This window comes from Pavona decussata, unplaced genomic scaffold (assembly GCF_977016875.1).
Source record: "Pavona decussata unplaced genomic scaffold, jaPavDecu1.1 SCAFFOLD_64, whole genome shotgun sequence".
Lineage (NCBI taxonomy): Eukaryota > Metazoa > Cnidaria > Anthozoa > Scleractinia > Agariciidae > Pavona > Pavona decussata.
In genome coordinates, this window is record NW_028145484.1 from 5,210,880 (window position 1) to 5,222,500 (window position 11,621).

At 41.1% G+C, this 11,621-nt stretch overlaps 1 protein-coding gene across 1 annotated transcript in view; it reads left to right on the top strand.

Moving 5' to 3' along the window:
* The first annotated feature begins 9,463 nt into the window (after nucleotides 1-9,463).
* Nucleotides 9,464-11,621, top strand: part of LOC146478688 (uncharacterized) — a 25,634-nt gene continuing 23,476 nt past the window's right edge. The window contains exons 1-2 of the mRNA XM_085112281.1: nucleotides 9,464-9,913; nucleotides 11,181-11,621. The exon at nucleotides 11,181-11,621 is cut by the window's right edge and continues 138 nt beyond it. Of these exons, the coding sequence (XP_084968407.1) occupies nucleotides 9,670-9,913; nucleotides 11,181-11,621 (685 nt within the window). The 5' untranslated portion in view covers nucleotides 9,464-9,669. The remainder of the gene's footprint in view (nucleotides 9,914-11,180) is intronic.

The following is an 11,621-nucleotide window of genomic DNA, read 5'->3' on the forward strand; positions in this document are numbered from 1 at the left end:
GGTGAGTTCCTGGCGAAGGAATCGTGCTTTGTTAGACCACGACGCGAGACAGAAAAAAGGTCATTGAGAAGCTTACGTTATCGCAATGGAATTCCCGCAATTTCCCTTGAAACCCTGAGTAGCGTAACACAAGGGAACCAACGTAACGCGATCTTCGTGACTCAAACTATTCCATTAGAAAGGATTGTTTTATAAATCTGCGAAACATACAGTTGGAATAAATGAATCAGCCCCAGCATCACGCGTAATGCCACTGTAGCAGGCATCTTGTTACGCGGGATGCCCTGAGGGGGCATACCGTGTCTAAAAACGGGTCGATTTCTTTTTACGCGGGATGCCCTGAAGGGGCATACCGTGTCTAAAAACGGGTCGATTTCTTTTTTTTTTTCTTCCTCGTAGCTACAAATCGGTACATTAATTTATTCATTAAACTCACCCCTCTCCTACTCGGGGTGTATTGTTCTGATTGTCTTCAACAGAAGCAGGCCAATCAAAATCCATTCTTGTCGCTTACATCGCGAGGGAGAGGACCCACTCACCCCTACCTGTGTGACGTCAACGCATCATTTGATAATATTAAAAGCAGATTAAATTTGGCGCCATATTGTTAACATGTTCTGGACTCAAGTGTGCCGTTTTCAAACGGAAATTTCACCATTTTGAAGAGGCAAATCGAAAGAATAACTTTTAACAAGCACCCGACATTTAAAACAGTGGAAATTGGTAAATTCCTGGCGAAGGAATCGTGCTTTGTTTGACAGTCTTAGACCACGACGCGAGACTGGAAAGAGGTCATTGAGAACCTTACGTTATCGCAATGGAATCCCCGCAATTTCCCTTGAAACCCTGAGTAGCGTAACACAAGGAAAACAACGTAACGCGATCGTCGTGACTCAAGCTATTCCATTAGCAAGGATAGTTTTATCAATCGGCGAAGCATACAGTTGAAATAAATAAATCAGCCCCAGCATCTCGCGTAATGCCAGTATAGCAGGCATCTTGATTTTTTTTTTTCTTCGTCGTATGCACAAATCGGTACATTAATTTATTCATTAAACTCTCCCCTCTCCTACTCGGGATGTATTGTCCTGATTGTCTTCAACAAAAGCAAGCCAATCAAAATCCATTCTTGTCGCTTATATTGGTAGGGAGGGGACCCACTCACCCCTACCTGTGTGACGTCAAAGCATCATTTAATTAACACTGGATTAAACTTGTGTCGCCATATTGTTAACATGTTCTGGACTCAAGTGTGCCGTTTTCAAAGGGAAATTTCACCATTTTGGAGCGGTGAATCGAAAGAATAACTTCTAAGAAGCACTCGACATCTAAAACGGTGGAAATTGGTGAGTTCCTGGCGAAGGAATCGTGCTTTGTTTGGCAGTCTTAGACCACGATTGCAGACAGAAAAAGGTCATTGAGAAGCTTACGTTATCGCAATGGAATTCCCGCAATTTCCCTTGAAACCCTGAGTAGCGTAACGCAAGGGAAACAGCGTAACGCGATCTTCGTGACTCAAACTATTCCATTAGCAAGGATTGTTTTATAAATCTGCGAAACATACAGTTGGAATAAATTAATCAGCCCCAGCATCACGCGTAATGCCAGTATAGCAGGCATCTTGTTTTTTACGCGGGATGCCCTGAGGGGGCATACCGTGTCTAAAAACGGGACGATTTCTTTTTCCTCGTAGCCACAAATCTGTATATTAATTTATTCATTAAACTCTCCCCTCTCCTACTCGGGATGTATCGTTCTGATTGTCTTCAACAAAAGCAGGCCAATCAAAATCCATTCTTGTCGCTTATATTGCGAGGGAGGGGACCCACTCAGCCCTACCTGTGTGACGTCAACGCATCATTTGATATATTTATCAAAAACGGATTAAATTTGTGGCGCGATATTGTTAACATGTTGTGGACTCAAGTGTGCCCTTTTCAAACGGAAATTTCACCATTTTGAAGCGGTGAATCGAAAGAATAACTTCTAAGAAGCACTCGACATCTAAAACGGTGGAAATTGGAGAGTTCCTGGCGAAGGAATCGTGCTTTCTTTGACAGTCTTAGACGACGATTGCAGACAGAAAAGAGGTCATTGAGAAGCTTACGTTATCGCAATGGAATTCCCGCAATTTCCCTTGAAACCCTGAGCACAAGGGAAACAACGTAACGCGATCGTCGTGACTCAAACTATTCCATTAGCAAGGATTGTTTTATAAATCTGCGAAACATACAGTTGGAATAAATGAATCAGCCGCAGCATCACGCGTAATGCCAGTATAGCAGGCATCTTGTTACGCGGGATGCCCTGAGGGGGCATACCGTGTCTAAAAACGGGTCGATTTCTTTTTTTTTTCTTCCTCGTAGCTACAAATCGGTACATTAATTACGCGGGATGCCCTGAAGGGGCATACCGTGTCTAAAAACGGGTCGATTTCTTTTTTTTCTTCCTCGTAGTCACAAATCGGTACATTAATTTATTCATTAAACTCTCCCCTCTCCTACTCGGGATGTATTGTTCTGATTGTCTTCAACAACAGCAGGCCAATCAAAATCCATTCTTGTCGCTTATATCGCGAGGGAGGGGACCCACTCACCCCTACCTTTGTGACGTCAATGCATCATTTGATATATTTATTAAAGACGGATTAAGTCGCGCCATATTGTTTTAACATATTCTGGACTCAAGTGTGCCGTTTTCAAAGGGAAATTTCACCATTTTGAAGCGGTAAATCGAAAGAATAACTTCTAAGAAGCACCCGACACGTAAAACGGTGGAAATTGGTGAGTTCTTAGTGAAGGAATCGTGCTTTGTTTGACAGTCTTAGGCCACGATGCGAGACAGAAAAGAGGTCATTGAGAAGCTTACGTTATCGTAATGGAATTTGACAAATTTCCGCTGATAGTCTGAGTCGCGTGACACACGGAAAACAACGTAACGCGATCGTCGTGACTCAAACTATTCCATTAGCAAGGATAGTTTTATCAATCGGCGAAGCATACAGTTGGAATAAATGAATCAGCCCCAGCATCACGCGTAATGCCAGTATAGCAGGCATCTTGTTTATTCATTAAACTCTCCCCTCTCCTACTCGGGATGTATTGTCCTGATTGTCTTCAACAAAAGCAGGCCAATCAAAATCCATTCTTGTCGCTCATATTGCGAGGGAGGAGACCCACTCACCACTACCTGTGTGACGTGAAAGCATCACTTAATTAACACTGGATTAAACTTGTGTCGCCATATTGTTAACATGTTCTGGACTCAATTGTGCCGTTTTCAAACGGAAATTTCACCATTTTGAAAAGGTAAATCGAAAGAATAACTTCTAAGAAGCACTCGACATCTAGAATGGTGGAAATTGGAGAGTTCCTGGCGAAGGAATCGTGCTTTCTTTGACAGTCTTAAACCACGATTGCAGACAGAAAAGAGGTCATTGAGAACCTTACGTTATCGCAATGGAATTCCCGCAATTTCCCTTGAAACCCTGAGTAGCGTAACACAAGGGCAAAGTAACGCGATCTTCGTGACTCAAACTATTCCATTAGCAAAGATTGTTTTATAAATCTGTGAAACATACAGTTGGAATAAATGAATCAGCCCCAGCATCACGCGTAATGCCAGTGTAGCAGGCATCTTGTTTTTTTTCTTCCTCGTAGCTACAAATCGGTACATTAATTTATTCATTAAACTCTCCCCTCTCTTACTCGGGATGTATTGTTCTGATTGTCTTCAACAACAGCAGGCCAATCAAAATCCATTCTTGTCCCTTATATCGCGAGGGAGGGGACCCACTCACCCTTACCTGTGTGACGTCAACGCATCATTTGATTTCTTAATTAAAAGTGCATTAAATTGTCGCGCCATATTGTTTATAACATGTTCTGAACTCAAGTGTGCCGTTTTCAAACGGAAATTTCACCATTTTGAAGCGGCAAATCGAAAGAATAACTTCTAAGAAGCACTCGACTTTTAAAACGGTGGAAATTGGTGAGCTCATGGCGAAGGAATCGTGCTTTGTTTGACAGTCTTAGACCACGACGCGAGACTGAAAAGAGGTCATTGAGAAGCTTACGTTATCGTAATGGAATTCCACACATTTCCGGTGAAAGTCTGAGTCGCGTAACACAAGGTAAACAACGTAAGGCGATCGTCGTGACTCAAACTATTCCATTAGCAAGGATAGTTTTATCAATCGGCAAAGCATACAGTTGGAATAAATGAATCAGCCCCAGTGCCAGTGTAGCAGGCATCTTGTTTTTACGCGGGATGCCCTGAGGGGGCATACCGTGTCTAAAAACGGGTCGATTTCTTTTTTTTTTTTTTTTTTTTTCTTCCTCGTATCCACAAATCGGTACATTAATTTATTCATTAAACTCTCCCCTCTCCTACTCGGGATGTATTGTTCTGATTGTCTTCAACAACAGCAGGCCAATCAAAATCCTTTCTTGTCGCTTATATCGCGAGGGAGGGGACCCACTCACCCTTACCTGTGTGACGTCAACGCATCATTTGATTTCTTAATTAAAACTGCATTAAATTTGGCGCCATATTGTTTATAACATGTTCTGGACTCAAGTGTGCCGTTTTCAAAGGGAAATTTCACCATTTTGGAGCGGTGAATCGAAAGAATAACTTCTAAGAAGCACTCGACATTTAAAACGGTGGAAATTGGTTAGTTCATGGCGAAGGAATCGTGCTTTGTTTGACAGTCTTAGACCACGACGCGAGACTGAAAAGAGGTCATTGAGAAGCTTATGTTATCGTAATGGAAGTTCAAAAATTTCCGGTAAAAGTCTGAGTCACGTAACACAAGGGAAACAACGTAACGCGATCGTCTTGACTCAAACTATTCCATTAGCAAGGATAGATTTATCAATCGGCGAAGCATACAGTTGGAATAAATGAATCAGCCCCAGCATCACGCGTAATGCTAGTGTAGCAGGCATCTTGTTTTTTTTTTTCTTCCTCGTATCCACAAATCGGTACATTAATTTATTCATTAAACTCTCCCCTCTCCTACTCGGGATGTATTCTTCTGATTGTCTTCAACAACAGCAGGCCAATCAAAATCCATTCTTGTCGCTTATATCGCGAGGGAGGGGACCCACTCACCCTTACCTGTGTGACGCCAATGCATCATTTGATATATTTATTAAAGACGGATTAAGTCGCGCCATATTGTTTTAACATGTTCTGGACTCAAGTGTGCCGTTTTCAAAGGGAAATTTCACCATTTTGAAGCGGTAAATCGAAAGAATAACTTCTAAGAAGCACCCGACACGTAAAACGGTGGAAATTGGTGAGTTCTTAGTGAAGGAATCGTGCTTTGTTTGACAGTCTTAGGCCACGACGCGAGACAGAAAAGAGGTCATTGAGAAGCTTACGTTATCGTAATGGAATTTGACAAATTTCCGCTGATAGTCTGAGTCGCGTAACACACGGAAAACAACGTAACGCGATCGTCGTGACTCAAACTATTCCATTAATAAGGATAGTCTTATCAATCGGCGAAGCATACAGTTGGAATAAATGAATCAAACGCACATTTCACCATTTTGAAGCGGTGAATCGAAAGAATAACTTCTAAGAAGCACCCGACATTAAAAACGGTGGAAATTGGTGAGTTCCTGGCGAAGAAATCGTGCTTTTTTTAACAGTCTTAGACCACGACGCGAGACTGAAAAGAGGTCATTGAGAAGCTTATGTTATCGTAATGGAATTTCAAAAATTTCCAGTGAAAGTCTGGGTCGCGTAATATAATACAAGGGAAACAACGTACCGCAATCGTCGTGACTCAAACTATTCCATTAGCAAGGATAGATTTATCAATCAGCGAAGCATACAGTTGGAATAAATGAATCAGCCCCAGCATCACGCGTAATGCCAGTGTAGCAGGCATCTTGTTGTCTTTAACAAAAACGGTCCAATCAGAATGCAATATCTTAGTGTAGGTCAGGGGGGATCGAAGGGGAGTTAATTACTATTTTGATTATTCAGGTCCTAGTGGTCTCTCGGTGGAACTGAAAAGGCTTGACTTTAGTGGCGTGGCCATATTGTTTTAATGTTTTAGATTCCAATGTGCCGTTTTCAAAAAGAAAATTAACCCTTTTGAAGCGGTAAATCGAAAGAATAACTTCTAAGAAGCACTCGACAGTCAAAACGGTGGAAATCGGAGAGTTCAAGGCGAAGGAATGATGCTTCTGTTTGACAGTTGTAGAACCATCCAGAATATGCGGGGGAAAGGTCATTGGTATTAAGCTAAAACGCAGATCGCATCACTTTGTCGAATTGATGCTTAAACGCAACTGGAAATCTATTTTACAAAAAGATTAAAGGCTTGATTGTCCATTCGTACTAAAAGTTTTCATTTAGGAAAGCTTTTTGCCTGTTTCCTTTCCGGTTTTTTTTTGGTGAAACGAAAACAATTTGTAATCTTACACTTTTATTTACATAACCATGCAGAAACGTGAGTTAGGCCACGTTGTTGTAATAGAAATTCCGGTATAACGATAAGACGCGTAACACAAGGGAAACAACATAACGCTATCTTTGTGACTCAAAATATTCCATTAGCTAGGATAGTCTGCGAAGCATACAATTATAAGAATCAAGGGGCATCACACGTAAATGCCAGTATAGGCATCTTGTTATTTTTAAAATTTTAAAAACTGCAAAAGCCGTGAACGAAGATCCTGCTTGCTTGTACGTTGGATCTCACAGGAGATCTAATCAGCCAAACTTGAAAAATAGACGATGAGAAGTCCAAAGACTACTGCAAAGCTGACACAACGTAATATATTTTAAAACAATATTTCGGCTGGCCAAACCAGCCTTCTTCAGGTTTAGATGTTACTAAATTATATAAATGAAATTACAATATATATCATGGAGGATGTTGCAATACATGGGAGCAGCGGAAATGACGTTTACAAGATGGTACCAAAGGATGAGGAAATAAGTAAAATAAAATAAAAAAATTACAATTCATCACGTCTATTCAAACCGTGGTATTCCAAGGTCCCCGCTAAATCTATAAGAAAAGATTCTCTGGCTTTTCTGATTGAATCACGTGAGGAGTGGATAACTTCAAGGATGTCAGTGTGGCAGTGGTTAGGTTGAGAAAGAAAATGTTCAGAAACAGTGGTTGGTTTGGATGAAATGTTAGTTTTGTCAACTGGGCGTCTATGTTCGTTGAATCTGTCTTTGAGACGTCGCTTAGTTTCACCTATGTATTGTAAATGGCAGCGGTTACATTGTACCATGTAGATTAAATTTTTGGTGTTACAGGTTATGTGTGAAGTGATGTTACGGGTTTCGCCTGTTGAAGAAAATGTGTAATGTTTAAGACCGTTAGTAATGTAAGGACAAGTGGCGCAATTTTGTCCACAGCGAAAAGATCCTGGTGGTGAATTAGTGCTGTTAGGAGCGGTGACAGTCGGTAGCTGTTCTTTAACTAAAATGTCGCGAAGGTTGGAAGTGCGTCTGTAAGCGACGATAGGTGGGTGTTTAAAAACGTCCCTGCAACGGTCGGAGGAAAGTAATATGTTAAAATGTTTGCGTAATATATTAGAGAGGTGAGGAAGTGCTGGGTTATATGTAACGACAAAAGGTATGCGGTTAATAGAGTCGTTACGGTTAGTTTGCAGAGCGTCAGTGCGAGAAATATTAGCAGCTCGTAGGAATTGTGAATCCAGGAGGGTGTTATGATATCCTCGTGCGAGGAGATAAGCTTTTAATTCATTAATGCGGATTTGAAATGTAGCGTTAGTAGAACAGATACGGCGGATGCGAAGAGCTAAGCTAAATAGAATAGATGTTTTAGTTTGTTGAGGATGGCATGATGAACTAAGAAGATGTTGGTGTTTATCTGTAGGTTTAGTGTATAGGTCAGTTTGTATAGTGCCGTTATGTAGAGATACCATTACGTCGAGAAAAGGAACGTTAGTTAATGAGTGAAAATTTTAAAAACTGCAAAAGCCGTGAACGAAGATCCTGCTTGCTTGTACGTTGGATCTCACAGGAGATCTAATCAGCCAAACTTGAAAAATAGACGATGAGAAGTCCAAAGACTACTGCAAAGCTGACACAACGTAATATATTTTAAAACAATATTTCGGCTGGCCAAACCAGCCTTCTTCAGGTTTAGATGTTACTAAATTATATAAATGAAATTACAATATATATCATGGAGGATGTTGCAATACATGGGAGCAGCGGAAATGACGTTTACAAGGTGGTACCAAAGGATGAGGAAATAAGTAAAATAAAATAAAATAAAATGAGTGACTGCTAGTGAACTTAATAGTGGGATGAATATTATTGAGGTAATCGATGAATATTTTAAGATGATCTAGACCTTCAGTCCAAATCATAAAAATATCATCAAGGAACCTCCACCAGGTATGGACATGGAAAGGAGCATTAGAGAGAGCGTTAATTTCGAAAATGCCGAGAAAAAGGTTAGCAAATGAAGGAGCCATCTTAGTACCCATGGCAGTACCATGGACCTGAAGATAGTGTTGCTGATTAAATGTGAAGTTATTCATGGTCAGTATTATGCGTAAAAGGTCACAAAGTGTCTCAGTAGGAATGTGTTTGTCCGTACCAGTTTCAAGGAAATGACGGCAAGCATCAATTCCTTCGTCATTTGCCGTATTTTTTTATTTTATGTTACTTATTTCCTCATCCCTTGGTACCATCTTGTAAGCGTCATTTCCGCTGCTCCCATGTATTGCAACATCCTCCATGATATATATTGTAATTTCATTTATATAATTTAGTAACATCTAAACCTGAAGAAGGCTGGTTTGGCCAGCCGAAATATTGTTTTAAAATATATTACGTTGTGTCAGCTTTGCAGTAGTCTTTGGACTTCTCATCGTCTATTTCTAAAATTGCCAAAACGTGACAACTGCGTAATCTTGCGTAAACAAGCGCATGCACTGGAGACGGATCAAATTGCGCCTATGTGACGCGCGCGAGGACAAATTTCATCGATTAATGGGTGAAAGATCCTGACAAAAAGAAATTCTCACGAAACACCAATTTCAATCAGAATTCCCTTTTTTTCAAAAAACAAAAACTTTTGCGAAGGGGGGGGGGGGGGGGGAATGAAGCCAGGAAAGAAGCCCAAGTTCACGCACATATGCGTCTTGTTTGATGATGAATCATGAATTCTTTTCCTGTGAAAAAGAGAGCAGGAATTCGGGTCATGCGGATGAAATTTCAGCTGCATACACAACTTTGTGAGCCAAGTGTCTCAAAGCATATGATATAAAATTACTAAAATATATTTTTGTCTACCCAACTGACAACAGTCAACTTATGGTTTTCCTTGACCTGCCTCAATCTTACGCAGTTTTTCACGCTGTTGATCCTCCTTGGTTTTCAGAGTTAGGCTAACGTGGAAAATATACTGACCGTTATGAAAAAAAATCATGATATGGCTGTGATTCGAAAACATATCTCCTCAGAGAACTGGAAAACAGCCAGTATTGATCAAAAGCGGAAAAAAAGTCAGATAGAATTACTACAAAGGGCAACTGTGCTGCGACGTCTGCTGTTCAAGCACATTCCGACTACACAACAGCAACTAATCTTCAAGTGCAGAGTTACGTTTCTTTATAGCCTAAAATTCAGTGGTTTTCGCATTCTGGCGCTGGTATAATGGAAATTTCGAAGCGGCGCCCCGTCTCCAACACGGTGATGTTTTCATCCATATTTTTCTCCGTTGCTGTTTGTTTCGTGGCACTGATTCACGTCGAGATTGAACTTCACACTCATCGACAAATGCTTCAAGCCTTGAATCAACAAAGAGAAGAAAATGTCGAGCAACGAAACCCAATGCACGAACAAACGCCGACTGGTTCAGATTTCAAGATGTTGGAAAGCCTTGACTCGGCGAGAGAAGGTGAGTTGTTGAACAAGAAATCAGATCGCGAACAAGACGCCACAATTGGCTTATGGTGTTCACATTCACCGCATATTCTAAAAAGCCTGGAGTATTTTCATTGAAAAACTGATAACGCGCGGTGTCACATTTTAACGGGAAAGTTCATTCTGTCCACTAGTTGAGTTGTTTAAAAACTGGTTCAGCTAGAAAAAGCCTTCTTCTTTGGCTACAAGACACTAACGCAAATTCTTAGAATAACTGAGTATACGTTACACAAGAGACGTTGCCGATGCATCCATGATCGGGTGATGAGGCTTGTAAAGCCTCGCAAGGGATATGCCTGCGTTTCTCGTAGGTGGGAGTATAATTATTATTTATAAAAAGGCGTTTCTTCAGTCCTCTTAGATATAAGTATCAGTTTTGCTTTGTATACACAATTTGAGGTCAAAGAAACAAAAAAGATTAGTCTCACACGCACAACTAACATACGTCAGCGCCAGTTGTTTTTGCGCATCCTAACTGCGCACGCAATTTGTGTCGCAAAGTCGTGCCATACATGTATCACGGGACAGTATTCATGTAATATATCAAACACGAGAAGGTGTGTTTCATCAGATATCCAAACACTGAGAAGTAGGTTGAAAAAACGAGGCGCAGCCGAGTTTTTTTTAAACGACTTTGAGGTGTTTGGATATCTGATGAAACACACTTTCGAGTGTTTGATATGGCTTCTCAAATGATCAATAATTCTTGGAGAAATTCAAGGCTAAAGTTGGCAAAATTTTATGGTAATTAGGATCACATATCCAAACCACGGTCACGGTAGTGATTTTCTTTGTTTTCTCTTGATGAATTATTAATGAGTTTGAGAACAAAAGTGGAAGAAGTGTCCTCATGCGCGCGCTGAGGCAGAAATGCAAACAAATATGGCGTCTACTAAACTTCCTTACGTGCAAATTGACATACAGTAACTACCCACGTACCATACAGGGCAATCACTGACTCAGTTGTGAAATCACTCAAGTAAAATTTTAACTTACAGCTCAAAAATTGCCTGATAATTAATACATAAACTGATAACCGAGATTCCATGTCCAGCATCCGCATTCAGATCGTCTGTGATAATGCTTCCTTTTGAATACGTCCTCGTGGAAGCCAAAAAAGAGCTAAGTAGTGAAATATAACTGATAGAAATTGCAATGTTTCAAAAACATTCCTCTTTTACATATTCTGGGATTTAAGTTTGAATAACAATAAAAAGTGAAAATGGATACGTCACTTTCAGAAATCCAAAGTCGTCACAAACGTCACTTGGCGAATACTGTAAACAAGAAAGGTAACGCCAGTGAAACCACCCGTCGTTCCGACGACATCAAGAGAGAAGTTCAACTTGCTCTGAGTAGCCTGGCCTGCACGATGCACTGCCCGAAAAGTATCAGGGGAAGACGGGGCAGGCCTGGTCCCCCAGGCAAACATGGTCCGCCCGGGCGTCAGGGACCACAGGGACCAAGAGGTGCTCAAGGAGATCAGGGACCTCCTGGACCTGAAGGTGACCAGGGCCCCCAAGGACCCAAGGGCGATCCTGGTGAATCCATCTCAGCTCCTTCTATTGTGTCCCCTCCAGTGCCTGTGGTGGTAAATCAGACTGGTACAGCCTCGTTTCAGTGTGAGGTTAAAGGAAACCCAAAACCTCAAGTCACGTGGCTGAAACAGAATTCCATTGTCC